The sequence below is a fragment of the Lagopus muta genome, chromosome 27 (assembly GCF_023343835.1).
Source record: "Lagopus muta isolate bLagMut1 chromosome 27, bLagMut1 primary, whole genome shotgun sequence".
NCBI classification, from domain to species: domain Eukaryota; kingdom Metazoa; phylum Chordata; class Aves; order Galliformes; family Phasianidae; genus Lagopus; species Lagopus muta.
In genome coordinates, this window is record NC_064459.1 from 240,380 (window position 1) to 256,237 (window position 15,858).

Sequence of the window (15,858 nt, forward strand, 5' to 3'; positions counted from 1 at the left end):
AATAAACAAAGCTGTATTGGTAGCAGCACTGCATTGCTTCTCCCACCGTACGGCGCAGGAGGGCGGTGAGGTGACGTCCGCGCTGCGCTGTCACTGCCCCACCTCCATGTCGCTGTCATCCTCGGCACCAAAGACGGAGAAGCTGATGGGCTGGCAGCTGAGGTCACGCAGGTTGACGAGGCAGGCGGTCTGCGTGGCACTGAAGGCCGGCACTGCCACCAGCAGCACCCGCTGCCCATCCTCCCCTGCAGGACAGGCGGGCGTCAAACGCGAGCGGGGACGGGGACGGGCAGCAGCTGTCCATCACCCACCTGTCAGCAGCTTGGACTGGAACCTGGGCGCGTTGCCGCAGAAGTAGACGTGTGGGCAGTCGGTGAGGATGAAGGGATCCGAGTTGTAGAAGGGGTAGCAGCCTGGAAGAGCAGAATGAGCTGCGGAATCCGACCCCGCACCCCCCTGCGTGGCACTGGGACCCGCAGCCCCTTACCCAGCGTGTCGGGGGCCGTGGGGCTGATGTGCCCCGCCAGCAGCGTCCACTCCAGGATCTCCAGGTAGTCGTCCATGCTGCTGTACTTGAAGATGTCGCTGATGTTTTGCCCTGACGTCCCCAAGAACCTGGATTTTGAGGGCGGATCTGTACTCAGCACAACCTGCAGCAGAGCCCCGTGCCGCCAGCGGCATCCCAGCCTGGGTGACGCTCCGTGCCTCACCGGACACCGTCCACGTCAGCCTGGTAAGGGTTGGTGACGAGCTGCAGCGTGGGGTAGACACTGGAGAGGGGCAGCATGCAGCGGTGCAGCGGCTGCTGCGGCAGCGTGTAGTTGGTGGGGTCAAACTCCCCAGGCATCACGTCCACAGGCACAGAGCTCTGCAGGCACAGCAGGGCTGTTGGGGGCCTGAGGGGCTGCAGGAGCCGCTCCGCCAGCCCAGGCACTCACACAGAGCTGCAGCAGGATCTCATCCAGCATCTTCACCGCCTCCACACTGGCAGCTTGCGTCTTCTTGGTCAAATACTTGGCCTGCAGCAGCGAGGATGCGGTGAGGATCATGATCTCTCTCCATCCCTCCCTCCCTCCTGCCGGGCCCCCCACTGTCACCATACCTTGTGCAGGCTGTCGCGGCTCTGCGTGCTCTGGCTCAGAAGGTTCCCAGCCAGCAGGACGCGGGAGATGAGCGCAGCACAGCTCTGCTGGCCCTCAGCACCCAGCTGCCCCGTCACCGCGTCCACCAGCAGCTGAGTGCCCAGCAGGGACTCGCCGCTGCCGCTGCCCAACCCCAGCCCCGAGGCCAGCAGCACGAACCTGGGCGGGGGATGGGCAGAAGGCTGCAGCCCCCATTGTGTCCCTCCAGACGGATGGGACGAATGGTCCCCAGGGCTGTGTGGGGACACACCGGGGACGCCACAAGGACTCACCTGTCGGCGCTGGGTCCCTGCCACGGCAGCTGTGGGGGCAGGTGGGCGAAGCAGTGCTCCTCCACCAGGAACTTGCCATCCTCCTGCTCGTGGCCATACACGGCCAGCACAGTGCCTGCAGCAGGTGGGGGGCACTCAGCCTCACCGCAGCTCTCCGGGCCGCCACCACCTGTGCATCCCCTACCTGTCACCAGCCTCGATGCCTCAATGCTCCCCGTCAGCTTGATGCGCTGCAGCTCGTCCTCCAGCACCAGCTCGTCCGATGGGTCCACGTATTTGGCCAGGGGGGGCTGTGGCACCAGGTTGTGCTGGGGGGACACGGCAAGAGAGGGACCCCGGGTTCGTGGGGTGCGTGGCCTGTGCCGGGGCTGCTCTCCAGCTGCGTGCCGGCGCCGGGCTGCTTTCACTTAGCGTGCCGCCAGCACGGCGGCCAAGGAGGAAGCAGCAGGGCGGGGGGGTCACCCTACCTCCTCGTTGATCTCCTGCAGGATGGAGGGCTGCAGCCGCATGGCCTTGAAGAGAGTCCCCACCACGCAGCACCGCTCGCCTGCCTGCAGCTGGCACAGCTTCCGCAGCAGCACGCCATCACCTGCGGAGCCGTGCGGCTCAGCCTGCACCCATCGCTTCCCCCCTCCACCACGCTGCGACTGCTCCCCAAAACGCCGCCCCGGAGCTTCAAGGCCTCTGGAGCAAACCCCTCATCCTGCTTCAGTGCTGGGAAAGCAGCCATCGAAGGGTGTCCCCATGTCTGCGGTGTCCCTCCAGGCTTTGTCACCCCGCTGGGTTTTGGGGTGGGAAGTACGAGGGTGAGCAATGCGCCAGTCCCACAGACAGAACGGGTGAGGGTTTGGCACTGGGATGGGATGAGAGGGGGGAGGTGGGGGCTGGGAACGGCACCAGCAACGCCAGGAATGCGACTGCCTGGAGGCAGGAAGCGGCGTGCTGAGCCGAGCAGCTCCAACCCCCGCTCCGTGTGCCTGGGGGGCAGCTGGGCGTTCCAAAAAGAAAAACAATCCCAGAAATACGCTGCACGCCGCGGGACAATGGAACAGCATGTCGGGGTCCCCCCGGGGAGAAAGCAAAAGCGGGGAGCAGCGAGGGACTGAGGGGCGGGGGGGCGCTCACCCCATCGGAGCCGTGCCTGCTGCTCCAGGCGGGGCCGCATGCACAGCAGCCGCGTGGCGTAGAGGTGCGCGTACTGCCGGCCAAAGCTGCGCTCCCCCAGGCGGAAGGGCTGCGAACGGTCGGCAAAGTTGCTGCCGGCGCGGGCAAAGGTGGGGGGCTCGGCCGAGGGGGGGCCCAGCAGGGTGTGCCCCGGTGGGGGGGTGACCTCTGAGAACATGGCTGCAGGGCTGCATGGGGAAGGGGAGCATGAGGAACCCCGAAACGTGCCCCAAATGCACGCGACGTCTCCCAAACGGTGCTCCCCGTCACTCTGCGGCACCTTAAGGACCCGAAATGCCCCCCCCCCAAATAACTCCATGGTACCTGAATGCCCCCCAAAGATTCCCTGGCACCTGAACCCTCCCCCAAATCACACCCTGGCACCTAAAGCCCCCGAAGATGCTCCTTAACTTGCTGCCTGGCATCTGAAATCCCCAAACTGCCCCTCCAGTCAATCCCTGGCACCTCCCCCCCCCCCCCCCCAGTCACTCCCTGGTGCTCAAATTCCCCCAAGGTCCCTCAGTGTCACTTCCTGGCAGATGAAGCCCCTCAAAACACCGCTTCAGTTCTCTGGCAACTGAAAAACCCCCAAAGTGCCCCAAGAATCCCCCCGACACCCAATAACCCCCAACCCCCCCTCAGGTCACTCATCGGTATCTGCAGCCCCCTCAGATGACCCCCCCCCCATCGCTCCGCAGCCCCCGCACTGCCCTCCAAATCACCCCCGACAATCCAACCCTCCCCAGATCTCCCTCTGTACCCGAATCCCACCGGACGACCCCTCCCAATCGCTCAGTGCCACCTAAAGCCTCCAGTCGCCCCCTGCTCTCCCCCCGGCCCCTGAACCCCCCCAGAATCGCCCCGATACCCGAATTCCCCCACAGCCCCCCCCCCCGGTACACAAAGGCCCCCAAACGCCCCGTGAACCCCCCGCACACAACCCGGGACCCCCACCAGCCACCCCGGGCTCCCGCGACGACCCTCCCCCACGGTGACGTACGGGGTCAGAGGTCAGAGGTCACGGGGGGGGCCGCCGCCTCCTCGCGGCACGGAGGGCATCGGGGGCGAGGGGGGTATACGGAATGGCGCGAACTCGGGGAGCGGAAGTGGCGTAACCGCGGGGCGGAAGTGGCGTCAGAGCGGCGCCATGGTAACCGCGGTGGCCGCGGGGGCGCTGTTGCCATGGTAACGGTGGGGGCCCGAGCCTGCATCCCCCGGCCCGTGCTGACCTCGCGACCCCACGGATCCGCCGGGCCCTACGGAGCGCAGCCGAGCCCCGCGCGAACCGTCCGCCCGGGGGATGAGCGCCGGGCCCGTGTGACCTGAGCCCCGCGTGGGGCCTGAGGGCAGGACGGCATCACCCCGCACCGCTGCGTCTGCAGGGCCGCGCAGCGAGCAGGGCCCGGTGTGCCCCCCTCCCTCCCCTCTTCCTGCCGCGGTGACGCTCGGGGCGGAGGTGAGGGGCGGAGGTGTGGGGCGGAGGTGTGGGGCAGAGAATCGGTCCCTCTCCATTTTAAGGCCTCGTTGGGTTTTCTCCACGCTGAGTGGCTCAGCCGTCCTCGCCGCACGGCCGTGGGGGCTATAAAGGCACGGGGTGGGACGCGGGGCTGAAACCTGCGCTACGGGACGGCATGGCTGCTGCGCTCATCGTGCTGCTGGCCCTGGGGGCTGGTATGGGGCTGCGGGCCTGGGGACGGCACCTGGGGGTGGGGGGCTGAGGGACACGTGGGGAAAATGTGGGGATGGGGTCATGGGGCCAGGTTTTAGCACGGGGACATGGAGATAGTGGAGATGGGGCATGGGGAAGGGGTCGGTGTGGGGACCTGGGGACGGCAGGGATGGCGATGTGCAATGGGGTCAGGAGCGCACGGGCACAGGGTGGGGGCACACGGGGATGTCAGTGATCGCTGTGTGCCCCAGCCCACCCTGGGGTGGCTGTGGGGCAGCATGGTGACACCCCTGCACCTCCAGCCGTGCAGGTGGCAGTGACTGAGCTGCCGCGTGATGAGCACCAGGCCGTGGCTGCTGGGAGCCGCTGGGAGCAGCAATGGCACCTGCTGGGGGACGGCTCAGCTGCGGTGAGGATGCGCCCTGGCCATGGGGCACGTTGTGGGGCAGCCCTACACTGGGTTGGGGCATGGGGTGGGAGACCCCCTGAGGGTCTGTGTTGTCCGCACAGTGGGACGCAGATGAAGGAGATGCAATGGGACCGGGCAAGGGGATTAAATGCAGAGCCTGCATCGCTCTGGTGAAGAAGCTGCAGAAGATTGTAGGTGACGACCCTGATGAGGTGAGTGGGGTGTGCGGGGTCCTGGAGGAGTCGGGGGGCCCAGCAGCTGCAGTCGCACTGACACCACGGGGCCGGGACCCACAGGAGGCCATCAACACAGCGCTGGACAAGGTGTGCAGTACAGGGAAACGCCAGAAGAACATCTGCAGGCAGCTGGTGAAGAAGCTCCGGCAGCAGCTCAGCGATGCGCTGCAAGATGACGACGATCCCCGCTCTGTGTGCACCACCCTGGGGATGTGCAAGGGCTGAGCGTGGCCAGAGCCCACATCCTGCGCCCCACATCCTGTGCCAGAGCCCCACATCCTGTGCGCAGACCCCACATCCTGCATGTGGACCCCAAAACGCAGACCCACAGCCCCGTCCCAGCCCTCCTTCCGCTCCCTGTTCCCATGCAATAAAGCCGCTCACCTCTTCTGTCGCCCCTTTGATTTGGGTTTTATTTGGCCGTGGGAGCTCTGGAGACGGGGGGCTGACGTGTGGGGACCTCAATGATGGAGCTATGGGGGGCAGGTGGGGGCTTTGGGGACGGGGTCCCCATGGGGACGTGGGGGTGGTGTGATGATGGAGGGGACGTGGCGATGGGGGCCAGGTTGAGCCCAGTGGATCCCATCCTGTTGCTCCCAGCCAATCAAAGCACAGGAGGTCCTTTTTTTGGCCACAGCCCATGAGAGCGCAGGAGATGCTGCAGCTTTTGGGACCGATCAGAGCATGGCATCCCATGGCGGGGGCCGCCTGCTCCTTCCCAGACCCCAGGTTGCCCCCAGATGACGCCTGCCCCTGGGAGGCCCCCATACCCTGGGGTGCCACTCGGCAGCCCCAAACCGCCAGGGGGTCCCCAGCCCCACGGGCTCCATCCTGATGTGTCACCCCACAGAGACCCTGCACCGCAGACCCCTGTGGGACACGCGAGGTGCCCTCATAACCCCCATGGGATCACCAGACCGGGGGCCCCCAGTTTTTAGCCCCACGATGATTGCTCCGAGCTCCACGAGGCGGCACATGTCACCACAGGGCTGTCACCACCAGAACCGAGCGGGCTGGGGATGCTGACTTCCACCGCTGGGACCCCCGGGCCAAGGGGCCGCCAGGTTTGGGGTCGCAGGGTGCTGCCCCACGGGTGGGGCCACGGCTCCCCCAGCGCTCCGTCCTCATCCCCAGAACGGTCCGGGGGTCTCGGGGAGGGGACAGCAGAGGGCAGCCATACAGAGCAACGCTGGGACAGCGTTCCCAGAGGAGAAGTCCACGCCGACCCCGTTTATTGGGGAGCCCCGGCGCCATCGCGGCGCCAGCTGAGCCCTTCCCACATCAGTCCTGGCTCCTCGGCGCGTCCCCGCCGCCCAGTCCGGCTCACTGCCCCATCATGCACGCCATCTTGCAGGCCACAGCTGAGATGAGCGCAGCCCCGCGCCCGCTGCCCTCCTCCGACTGGATGAAGGTGATGTCGCAGCCGGGAGTCAGCTGTCGTACGGTGGCGTGGAAACGGTCCTTGAAGCTGCGGGGGGAGGAAGAAGGTTGGGAGGAAGAGGGTTGGGTGGGAGTAGGGTTAGGGTGAGGGTCGTGGTTAGGGTTAGGTTAGGATTACGGTTAGGAGTAGGGTTATGGTCACAGTTAGGGTTAGGGTTAGGGTGAGGGTTAGGATTAAGGTTAGGAGTAGGGTTATGGTCACAGTTAGGGTTAGGGTTAGGGTTAGGATTAAGGTTAGGAGTAGGGTTATGGTCACAGTTAGGGTTAGGGTGATGGCTGGAGTTAGGATTATGGTTTTGGTTACGGTTAGGGCTAGGATCACAGCTGCAATGAGGACTATGGCTAAGGTTGGTATTGTGTCCCAAGGTGGGGTTATGGATAGGGTTACATCATGGTTAGGGTTAGAAGGAGAAAATGGAGCGTCGGGGCAACAGGAAGAGGAGGACGGAGGCTGGGAGGGGGGACGCCTCCCCACGGTCTCACCTGGGGTGCAGCTTGTACACAGAGCCGTCCACCCCCACGGTGATCTTGAGGGTCTCCTGGCTGCGGCTCTCCCGCATGCGGTTGATGACGCCCGCCAGCCCGGCGGAGCACATCTGCGCAGCCCGCGTGGACACGCTCTCGCACACCATGCGCACGATGTCGCAGTCCGAGCCCGAGGGCAGCAGCCCAAAGGCTGTGAGGATGTTGTAGATCTGCTTGCGGTCGCCTGAGTCGCTGCGGTGGGACAGAGCCGCGTGTGGAATGGGGGATGGGTGTAGAATGGGGCCGTGGGGTGGCGTGGGGCACCCGTGGGACTGGAATCCAAGTCTGCACAGCTACAGAGGGCTGGTGTGGGCCGATGGGGCAGGGAACCCCAGTGGGGATAGTTCTGGAGGGCTGGCATGGGATGAGAGAAAAGGGGGCCCCAAATTGGAGCAATGGGACAGGGGACACCAATCTAGGCCAGTCGGATAGGGGACAGCAGTGTGGGCAGCTATAGAGGGCTGATGTGGGGTGACAAGACGGGGGCTCCCAATTCGGGACAGCCATTAGAGTGAGTTGGGCTGATGGCAAAGCAGACCCTGGTGTAGGACGCTGATGTGGGGAGATGGAGCTGCAGAGCTTGATGTCCAGCGTGAGGCAACAAGGCAGGGAACCCCAGTATGGGGCAGCTGTAGAGGGTTGTCACAGGATGATGGCACAGGGGCCTCAGTAAGGACAGGGAGAAACAGCTGCTGTAGGGTGATGACACAGGGGACCCCTGTGTGGGACAATCTGGTGGGGAGGGATGGGGGAGGGGATCCCAAAGTGAGGCAATGGGATAAGAGAACAAAGTGGAATCACCAATGGAAGAGGGACTGCAGGGTAGGGCAGCTGTAGAGGGCTGGTGGGACACGAGCCCAGTGTGGGACACTGGTGTGGGGAGATGGGGCAGGGGACCCCAGTGCGGGACGTAGGAGAGATCAATGAGCAGGGGAGCTCAGAGTCCATCTGGGGAAATGAGGGAGGGAAGCCCGGTACGGGGCAGTTGTAGGGGGTTGTCATGGGGTCACGGAATGGGGGACCCCAGTGTGGGGAAGTGGGGCAGGGGAGCCACACGTGGGGCCGTTCTGGAAGGCTGCCACGGGGTGATGGGGCACCTCAGTGAGGGGCAGACCGGTGTTGGGAGACGTGGCAAGGGACCCCAGGGCTGGGGAATGACGCGGGGAAGCCAATATGGAGCAGCCGCAGATCGTTGCCGTGGAGCGACGGGACAGAGGACCCCGCATGGGGCAGTCGGGGAGAGGGGACGGGAACCTTAAGGTGGGGTGAGGGGACGGGGAGCACCACTGGCCCGAGGGCCCCCCGGCCCCCCCGTACCTCTCCACCTGCGACACGAAGCGCGTCTCGAAGGCTCCGCGCGTCTTGAGCTTCTCGCAGGCCTGCCCGCTGAACAGCAGGTTCTCATCCACCAGCCGCAGCAGCACCAGCCGCACGATCTCCCCCATGTATTTGCCCCCGATGATCTTCTCGTAGCTGGGGACAGCGCAGCGTCAGCGCCCCGCTCCCCCACCCCACACATTCCATACGGGGAAGGAGCCGCCGCCGCCCCACTCCTTACAGCTGCTGACCGGGGTTAAGCGAGGTCTCGTCCACCACGCGGTCGTACTCCAGCAGGAACTCGTCCAGCTCCCCCGACGCCCCGAATGCTCCCCACTCGGTGTTCACACACATGCGGCCCTCGTCGCCCTCCACCAGCTCCACGTTGTGCATCTCCTCCATGTAGCAGGCGTTGCAGCCCGTCCCTGTGGGGATGGGGGATGGCTTTGGGGTCTGGGCCCGCTCCGTGCCCCCCAGTATCGCCCCGCTGTGACCCCCTGGCTCCTTACCCACGATCATGCCGACCTCACAGCGGTGGTCCTCATAGTAGCAGGAGATCATGGTGGCAACGGTGTCGTTCACCATGGCCACCACGTCCATCTCAAAATCCTGCCAGGAGGGACACGGGGTGACGTGGGCACGGGATGGGGAGACGTGGTGACAGTGGGTACAGGATGGGGACACGCGGTGAGGGTGGGCACAGAATGGGGACACACGTGGCGACTGCAGACCCAGGGTGGGGACACACACGGTGGGTCCCAGGGAGGACACACACGGTGACAGTGGGGCCGGGGGGACGGCTCACCCCGCGCCGTTTGATGGCGTCCCGCAGCAGCCCCACCACGTTGTTCCCCTCCGCTCCCGAGGCCTTGAAGCCCTTGGTCCAGTTCAGCAGGATGCCCTGGGGGGCACGGAGCGTTGGGTGGGGGTCGCAGCGGCTCTGTGTCCCCCCATCCCTCCGTCCCCTCACCTTGTCAATGTCCTCGTGCCGCACGGGGAAGGAGAAGGTGAAGCCCAGGGGCAGCTTTTTGTGCTTCATCTGGTGCTTGTCCAGGAAGTCAGAGATGCACTCCGAGATGTAGTCGAAGAGCTGGGGACGGCAGGAGGGATGTCACCGCAGTGTCCCCATCCCTGGTGCTGCTGTGGCCCCGTCACCCCACCCCCACCATACCCACACCACTGCCACAGCCCTGCCACCACCACCAGCACTGCCATGTCCCCACTGCCCTGCCCCCAGAGCCACCGTGTCCCAGTCACCCTGTCCCCAGTGCCACCACATCCCCATCACCCCATCCCCAGTGCCACTACGTCCCAGTATCCTCATTCCCTGTGTCACCATGCCCCATCACCCCATCCCCACTGCCATCATGACCCCATCATCCCACCTCCAGTGCCACTATGTCCCGGCCGCCCTGTTTATCCTGAGCATCACCACGTCCTCATTGCCCCATCCCCGGAGCCACCCTGTCCCCAGACTGGACACCAAAGGGGGACACCCCTCCTCCCTCGGCAGCGAGGACCCCCTTGGCCCCCGCTCACCATTTCGGCCGTCCCTGTCATGGCGTCCTCAGGGATGGAGTACATCTGGTGCTTCGTCTTCACCTTCCACTGCCCCTCCTCGCCCTCGCCCACCTTCACCAGCATCACGCGGAAGTTGGTGCCGCCCAGGTCCAGCGAGAGGAAATCCCCGACCTCTGCGGAGCAGCGTGGACACGCGGGGCGCCTCATGGCCATCCTGCCGCTCCCGCAGCCCAGGGCTGGGCGCAGCCCCACGGCTCCTTACCCGACCCCTCCGGCGTGGAGCGCACGTAGGTGGGCAGCATTTTGACTGACGCCTCCTCGTGCGTCTCCAGCTTCAGCCCGCGGTCCATCTCCTTCTGCATGCGGTGCATCACCTTCCGCAGGTCCTCCTCCTTCAGACGGAACTCCGACAGGATCTGCTCCACCTGCGGGGTTTCCCGGGGCCGTGGGACCCCCGGCAGTGGGCGCTGAGGACCCCAATCCCCCGTTCCCCCCCGCTGCCATCCCTGCTGTTTTCCTCCCGGCCGTGCTGCGGCCCCCAGCCAGCTGTGCTCGCTGCATTAAGGCCTCATTAGTCAGCGGGCCCAGGCTGCGAGCGCCACGGCTGTTTTCCTGCGGCTGCTGCTTTGCAAAGGAGCGAACCAACGGAGCCTTTGGGGTGACCCCAACAGAGCCTTCAATACAATCCCAAGGCAGTCTGCAGGGCGAGCCCCTACAGTCTTCAGAAACTTTGGGGTGACTCCAATGGAGCCCTTGAGATGACCCCAATGGAGGCTTCAGGGTGACCCCCACAGCACCTTTGGGGTGATCCCAAAGGGGCCTTCAGGGTGACCCCAATGGAGCCCTTGAGGTGACCCCAATGGAGGCTTCAGGGTGACCCCAACAGCACCTCTGGGGTGACCCCAGTGGCACCTTCATGGTGACACAGAGCCGCCCCACACTGCTGGGTGCTGCTCCTCGCTGAATCCTCCCCCATCCCTCCATGCCCACCCCAGCACAGACACTTGAAGCCCTGTGAGTCCAACTTTGGGGTCTCAGCCCCAAGCCCCCCCATGGGGACACAGCACTGTGGTCTCGGGGTTAGGAGCACCACAAGGAGAAGCATAGCTGATGGCACCCTGCATGCAGCCCCCTGCCCTCCTGCCACCCCCCTCCCCACGGTGCTGGCCCCACAGCTCTCCGCTCCCAGTGTGGGGCTTTGCTTTGCATTCGGGTCTGTCCTTTCCCACCCAACACCAGTGCAGGACGCAGGGTCCTGCTGGGCTCTTCCTGGGGTCAGAGCCCACGTGCCCCATGCAATGCCCGGCGCCCAGCACCCACAGCCCAACCTGCCAGCACCTCAGCCCAGCACAGCCACAAGTGGGCCCGGCCATGGGGCCATGGGGCTACGGCGCTATGGGGCCATGGGGCTATGGTGCAATGGGGGTATGGGGCCATGGGGTGATGGTGCTATGGGGCTGAAGGGCCGTGGTGCTGGAGCTCACCTTCTCCTGCCGCCAGCTCTCCATCCTGCTCCTGTGGTCCAACATGGGGGCAGCCGTCGGTGCGGGCCGGACACTGCTGTCCCCCCGCGTCCCCCCGTGTTCCCCCCGCCCGGATCTCCGCCCTTAGCTCATGGGGTGCCCCCGGTCCCCCCCCACGGCCGTCCCGTCAGGAGGGCTCGGGCCCGGCTCCCCACATCCCGGGGCGGCCCTCGGGGTGCGGGGTGCCCGCAGGCCCTCCTCCTGCTCTGCCTGCTGCCCCGTGGGGCGGTGGGGAGGCCGTGGGCGCCCGGCAGAGCAGTGCAGCCCGTCAGCGGGCGGCAGTTGTCATACCAACCACTCCGTGTCCTGGTCACCACCGCCAGCTCTCCAGCGGTCCCATGGAGACGGGCGACCGCGGCTCCGTGACAAAGGTGACAGTGCGACGGCCGCCGGCCCCACAGCGCCGGGGGGAGCCCCACGTGGGGCCCAACTGGCATGGCCCCCCAGGATGACCCCATAGCGCTGACCCCATAGCGCGGTGCCTGCCCCACTGCGGGGTGAAGCTGTGGGGTCGTGAGAGAAGCGTTAGGGTGCACCGGGGGGCTGCTCCAGAGGGGGCCATTCTGTGGGGTGAGGCTGCCCCATAGGGCCGGCCCCACACCTGAGGCCACGCCCAACGCGGAGGCCCCGCCCACCTCAAGGCCCCGCCCACGCGCGAGGCTCCACCCACACGTCTCCAAGGGTGTGGCCCCACCCCATCTCGGGCGCCCCGCCCACACTACAGGCCACGCCCATCCAGACGGACACGCCCCATAGGCCACGCCCCCTACACAGACCACGCCCCAATCCTTCCTGCACTGAAGGCCCCGCCCACTGATGAAGCCCAGCCTCCAGACCAGGCCACGCCCACAAAAGGCCCCGCCCTTCGCCCAGCATGACGTCAGTGCGACGCTGATTGGCTCTCCCCGCTCCGATGAGGCAGGTGGGCGGGGTCGGCCATCCTGCCGTACTGTCATTGGCTGAAAGATGGAAGGAGGGCGCAGCGAGGGTGGCGCCTGCGCAAGGCAGGTGTGGCCCCGTGGCAGTGACCGGCGTTGGGGTCACTTCCGGTCGCTGCCTTTCTGCTTCCGGGTCCGAAGCTCTCCCCTCCGCCGTCGCTTACGAACAGCCCCGCTGCGCCGGTACCGGGCGGGCGCGGCCTAGGGGTGCGGGGCGGGGCCTGGAGGGGCCGGGGGCCGCAGGGGGCCGGGGAACAGCAGGGCAGAGGCAGCGGAGCCGCGCCGGGAGCGCTGCGGGGCGGGGGCGGAGGCTGCGGTGATGGGAGCTGGGAGGGAGGGGACGTGGGGTCCCGGTGTGGTTCTGTTGTGTCCGGTGGAGCTTTAGTGGGTTCCCATTGCGGTGCTGGGGGATCCCGGCGGGTTGCACTGCCCGGTGGGTCTCGGTGAGGTCGCTGTGCTTCCCGTTGGGCTCTGATGGATTCCTGGGGGGGTTCTGGGGCGTTCCCGGTGGACCCGATGCAGTAGTGGCGGGGTTCCGGGGGGGTCCCGGCGGTTCCCGTTGGGGTCTGAAGGCGCTCGGTGGGTTCCTGGTGGTGTTGGAACCAGACCGGTGGGGTCCGGTGCACCCAGTGGAATCCCGATGTGTCCCAGCGTCAAACTGCTGTGCCCGGTGGGGTCCTGCTGGGTTCTCGTTGGGGTCTTTGTGGGTCCTAACGAAGTCCCCGCGTGCCCAGTCCTCCAGGTGGGCTCTGAGTGGTTCCCGCTGGGGTCCTGGGTGGAGTCCTTGTGGGTCCTGGTTGGTCCCTATGGGGTCCCTGTTGTGTTTGGTGTGCCCAATGGTGTCCCAGTGGGTCCCAGTGTCGTCTTGCTGTGCTCAGTGAGGTTTCTTTGCGTCCCCATGGGCTTCTGGTCTGGGCCCTTGGTATGGACCCCAGGTGTGCCCTGTGGGTCCCAGCATGGTGCTGGCAGGGTCCCCGTGATCCCCTTGCCCACAGGACACTGCTCAGCGCCCCGCTCTGCCCGCAGCGCCCGCCATGAGGCTGTACAGCCTGAGCGTGCTGTACAAGGGTGAGGCCCGCGTGCAGCTGCTGAAGGCCGCCTCCGATGTCTCCACCTTCAACTTCTTCCAGCGGTCCAGGTGAGCCCCCGACCCCCCTGCGTCCCCAGGGCGTGTGGGGCCACGTTCTGCTCCCACACAGGAGGCACTGCCTTCTCATTACATCTCACTGCCTTCTCATTACATCTCACTGCCTAATTACAACCTGCTTTGTCTCCCTGCTGGGCGCTGCCCGCTCAGGACCGGACGGTTCAGCCCGGAGTTTGGGAGGGCTCAGAGCCCTGTGGGATGGGGCAGGAGTGGAGCTGTTGAGCTGCTCGCTCACAGCGCTCCAGTTCCCAGCCCTGTCCACACTGAGGGTTTGTTGGAGCCTCTGGTGCGTCTGGTTCTGCAATTGCAGCGATAGAGGGAAATGCTTTTAAGTAAAACCATCTTAAAAAACCATTCTTTGGGCCAAATAAGTGAGGGGAAAGGGGGAGTCGGGGCAGCCCTGTCACACATGCACTCGAAGGCGGATTGAGCGCGGTGAAGTGATCTGCAGAGCCCACTGCTGCTTATCGTGGCTCTGCCGAACGCAGACATTTGCTGCAGAAGGGCTGTGCCTGTGCTGGGGGAAAATGCCCTGAGAAATCCCGGCACAAAACCCACCAGTGTCTCAGTGGGGCTGTGGGAGGGGAAGAGGGGCCACGGGGCTGGGCCGGGGCTAGCCTGTGCCCCACAGCCCCATGGGGCCACGCTCCTGGGTCGGTGAGAGCCGGCGTTTTGTGCTCGCAGCGTGCAGGAATTCATGACCTTCACCAGCCAGCTGATCGTGGAGCGCTCGGAGCTGGGCAGCAGGGCCTCGGTCAAGGAGCAAGGTGAGCACTGTGCCTCCTCCAGCCGCGCCTCCCCTCCCCGTGCTGGGCGGGCTGGAGCAGAGCAGGTCCAGGCCTGGAGTCCTGCCCACACTGCGGAGCTGAGCTCCCTCCTGGAGCACTGAGGGGCTCCGGATCCCCCCAACCCCCCTCTCTGCCCAGACTACCTGTGCCACGTCCACGTGCGCGGTGACGGGCTGGCTGGTGTGGTGATCGCCGACAACGAATACCCGTCACGGGTGTGCTTCACTTTGCTGGACAAGGTGAGCGGTGCAGGCGGGACTTGTGTGTCACCTCGGGGCCTTCCTGAGGGTCTGCCAGCTCTGTGCCGGGGAAACAAACCCCGCTCCCTCACACGCAGGTCCTGGAGGAGTTCTCCAGGCAGGTGAGCAGGGCAGACTGGCCCTCGGGGTCTCCTGCCACCATCAGCTATGCAGCTCTGGATGGATACCTCAGCAAATACCAGGTATGGGGCCCGGGCTTCTGGGCTGCTGTGTGCGTTGCTGCTGCGCTGACGCTGCTGTCTCCTCTCCCAGAACCCCCGTGATGCCGACCCGATGACCAGAGTGCAGGCAGAGCTGGACGAGACCAAAATAATCCTGGTGAGGCTGCAGCTGCTGCCCATCTCTGCTCCCCTCTGCTCCGTCATGGGAGCTCCGTGCCATCAGCACCGCTTCCTTTTGGCAGCACAACACTATGGAGTCACTGCTGGAGCGAGGGGAGAAGCTGGATGATCTGGTGTCCAAATCTGAGGTGCTCGGCGTGCAGTCCAAAGCCTTCTACAAGACCGTGAGTGCGCTTTGCTTCGCTGGGGGGTTTCCCTGTGAGCTGTGGGATGGGATGAGGGCAGCGAGGAGCTCAGCTTCCCAGCTGTGGCCGTGGAGCTCCTCGACCCTTCCAGAGGAGCCGAACCTCATGGCTGTGGGTTTGGCCACGAGCTGAGCTGTCGGGCCGAGGTCAGCCCATGGCTGGGGGTGCGCTCACACCATCTCCTCCACCTCTGCAGGCCCGAAAGCAGAACTCGTGCTGTGAGATTATGTGACCCGGAGCCGGGGCTCTCCTGCTCCAGCTCACCGGGGCCTTCACTCCCGTTCGGATCTCGGCCGCTCCCAGGACTGAAAGCAGAACCCCGCGGGCTCCTGGGCCGCAGCCTTACCCAAAAACTGGACTCAGCGGCCCCTGTGCCGGGGGAGCGCCGTGCCCCGCCATGACGCCTGTCACACCAGCGAGTGCCTCGGCCGTGGGATGGGGAGAGAGGAGCCGGGCCCCCCTGCAGGGCCTGGGGCTGTGCGGGGAGCGGGGGGGCTTTTATGGGGCTGCTGCAGGGGGGGGGGAAGAGGGAGGGGAGATGGGTTTCTCTGGTCTGCGGCAGGCTGGGGGCTCCGTGCTGCGTTCTGCCCCCTTCCTCCAGCAGAACCAGGGGCCGTGGGGGCAGGGAGGCACCCAGGGGACGTGGCACTGCACAGGAAGCCCTGCAGCATGGCGCTGGTGGGGGCCGTCACCTTTGGAATGGGTCTGAACCCCCACTTCCTGCCTGGCCCCTGCGGGCAGGTTTGGGGCGTGGGGAAGCGGCGGGGACGGGTGTGGGGCTCCCTGCTCATCGCCCCATGGCAGCCAGGGGGGTCTCAGCCTCCCCCACTCCTCGGGAAGGGCAAAGCTTTCGCTCGGGATGTAGTGTGATCGGTGTTGCCTGTTGTTTCCGTGCTGGCCCATAAAGTTGTCTTTGACGGTTTGTAGCTCAGCTGTGCTTGGGCGTCGGGGCTGGGATGTGAGGCTGGGGGCGGGGGGGCA

General features: G+C 65.8%; 4 protein-coding genes across 11 annotated transcripts; 2 read left to right on the forward strand and 2 right to left on the reverse strand.

Moving 5' to 3' along the window:
- Nucleotides 1-14: 14 nt before the first annotated feature.
- Nucleotides 15-3,703, reverse strand: POLD2 (DNA polymerase delta 2, accessory subunit). Of its 3 annotated transcripts, none has more exons than XM_048928131.1 (11): nucleotides 3,579-3,703; nucleotides 2,540-2,766; nucleotides 1,882-2,003; nucleotides 1,599-1,722; nucleotides 1,415-1,529; nucleotides 1,103-1,301; nucleotides 939-1,019; nucleotides 711-868; nucleotides 488-615; nucleotides 312-413; nucleotides 15-245 (listed from the first exon to the last, which is right to left on the reverse strand). In XM_048928131.1, the coding sequence occupies exons 2-11, from the start codon at nucleotides 2,754-2,756 to the stop codon at nucleotides 91-93; spliced, it is 1,401 nt and encodes a 466-aa protein (XP_048784088.1). In that variant the 5' UTR covers nucleotides 2,757-2,766; nucleotides 3,579-3,703; the 3' UTR covers nucleotides 15-90. The 3 variants fall into 3 exon arrangements, with proteins under 3 accessions (XP_048784088.1, XP_048784089.1, XP_048784087.1); XM_048928132.1 differs by lacking the exon at nucleotides 3,579-3,703 and adding an exon at nucleotides 3,533-3,540; XM_048928130.1 differs by lacking the exon at nucleotides 3,579-3,703 and having other exon boundaries at nucleotides 2,540-3,032.
- Nucleotides 3,704-4,084: 381 nt separating this feature from the next.
- On the forward strand, nucleotides 4,085-5,286 carry LOC125685230 (antimicrobial peptide NK-lysin-like). Its single transcript, XM_048928139.1, has 4 exons — nucleotides 4,085-4,249; nucleotides 4,550-4,656; nucleotides 4,758-4,868; nucleotides 4,953-5,286. Exons 1-4 carry the CDS (start codon nucleotides 4,210-4,212, stop codon nucleotides 5,115-5,117), a joined length of 423 nt encoding a protein of 140 aa, XP_048784096.1. The 5' UTR covers nucleotides 4,085-4,209; the 3' UTR covers nucleotides 5,118-5,286.
- Nucleotides 5,287-5,787: 501 nt separating this feature from the next.
- Nucleotides 5,788-11,818, reverse strand: GCK (glucokinase). Of its 4 annotated transcripts, none has more exons than XM_048928037.1 (11): nucleotides 11,514-11,818; nucleotides 11,180-11,210; nucleotides 9,958-10,120; nucleotides 9,714-9,868; nucleotides 9,145-9,264; nucleotides 8,980-9,075; nucleotides 8,684-8,783; nucleotides 8,416-8,599; nucleotides 8,175-8,330; nucleotides 6,816-7,049; nucleotides 5,788-6,360 (listed from the first exon to the last, which is right to left on the reverse strand). In XM_048928037.1, exons 2-11 carry the CDS (start codon nucleotides 11,201-11,203, stop codon nucleotides 6,216-6,218), a joined length of 1,377 nt encoding a protein of 458 aa, XP_048783994.1. In that variant the 5' UTR covers nucleotides 11,204-11,210; nucleotides 11,514-11,818; the 3' UTR covers nucleotides 5,788-6,215. The 4 variants fall into 4 exon arrangements, with proteins under 4 accessions (XP_048783994.1, XP_048783991.1, XP_048783995.1 ...); XM_048928034.1 differs by having other exon boundaries at nucleotides 11,510-11,818; XM_048928036.1 differs by having other exon boundaries at nucleotides 6,218-6,360; nucleotides 8,426-8,599; nucleotides 11,510-11,818.
- Nucleotides 11,819-12,217: 399 nt separating this feature from the next.
- On the forward strand, nucleotides 12,218-15,799 carry YKT6 (YKT6 v-SNARE homolog). 3 transcript variants are annotated; one of them, XM_048928071.1, is made up of 8 exons: nucleotides 12,218-12,339; nucleotides 13,183-13,294; nucleotides 13,988-14,070; nucleotides 14,230-14,330; nucleotides 14,429-14,533; nucleotides 14,604-14,669; nucleotides 14,755-14,856; nucleotides 15,074-15,799. In XM_048928071.1, the coding sequence occupies exons 2-8, from the start codon at nucleotides 13,191-13,193 to the stop codon at nucleotides 15,107-15,109; spliced, it is 597 nt and encodes a 198-aa protein (XP_048784028.1). In that variant the 5' UTR covers nucleotides 12,218-12,339; nucleotides 13,183-13,190; the 3' UTR covers nucleotides 15,110-15,799. The 3 variants fall into 3 exon arrangements, with proteins under 3 accessions (XP_048784028.1, XP_048784029.1, XP_048784030.1); XM_048928072.1 differs by having other exon boundaries at nucleotides 12,232-12,339; nucleotides 13,152-13,294; XM_048928073.1 differs by having other exon boundaries at nucleotides 12,258-12,363.
- The last annotated feature ends 59 nt before the right edge of the window (nucleotides 15,800-15,858 follow it).

Excerpts from the sequence above, each read along its gene's own strand:
- POLD2 (XM_048928130.1), bottom strand. The coding sequence starts at position 2,897 with ATGGAGTTATTTGGGGGGGGGGCATTTCGGGTCCTTAAGGTGCCGCAG. Across the intron at positions 1,302-1,414 it reads CAGGGACCCAGCGCCGACAG|GTTCGTGCTGCTGGCCTCGG; the intron begins GTGAGTCCTTGT and ends TCCCCCGCCCAG. Across the intron at positions 246-311 it reads CCAGTCCAAGCTGCTGACAG|GGGAGGATGGGCAGCGGGTG; the intron begins GTGGGTGATGGA and ends CCTGTCCTGCAG.
- LOC125685230 (XM_048928139.1), top strand. The coding sequence starts at position 4,210 with ATGGCTGCTGCGCTCATCGTGCTGCTGGCCCTGGGGGCTG. Across the intron at positions 4,250-4,549 it reads GCTGCTGGCCCTGGGGGCTG|CCGTGCAGGTGGCAGTGACT; the intron begins GTATGGGGCTGC and ends CTGCACCTCCAG. Across the intron at positions 4,657-4,757 it reads TGGGGGACGGCTCAGCTGCG|TGGGACGCAGATGAAGGAGA; the intron begins GTGAGGATGCGC and ends TTGTCCGCACAG.
- GCK (XM_048928034.1), bottom strand. The coding sequence starts at position 11,676 with ATGGGGTCATCCTGGGGGGCCATGCCAGTTGGGCCCCACGTGGGGCTC. Across the intron at positions 9,076-9,144 it reads GGCACGAGGACATTGACAAG|GGCATCCTGCTGAACTGGAC; the intron begins GTGAGGGGACGG and ends CGTGCCCCCCAG. Across the intron at positions 8,784-8,979 it reads ACGCCATCAAACGGCGCGGG|GATTTTGAGATGGACGTGGT; the intron begins GTGAGCCGTCCC and ends CCCTCCTGGCAG.
- YKT6 (XM_048928071.1), top strand. The coding sequence starts at position 13,191 with ATGAGGCTGTACAGCCTGAGCGTGCTGTACAAGGGTGAGGCCCGCGTG. Across the intron at positions 14,331-14,428 it reads GCTTCACTTTGCTGGACAAG|GTCCTGGAGGAGTTCTCCAG; the intron begins GTGAGCGGTGCA and ends CCTCACACGCAG. Across the intron at positions 14,857-15,073 it reads CCAAAGCCTTCTACAAGACC|GCCCGAAAGCAGAACTCGTG; the intron begins GTGAGTGCGCTT and ends CCACCTCTGCAG.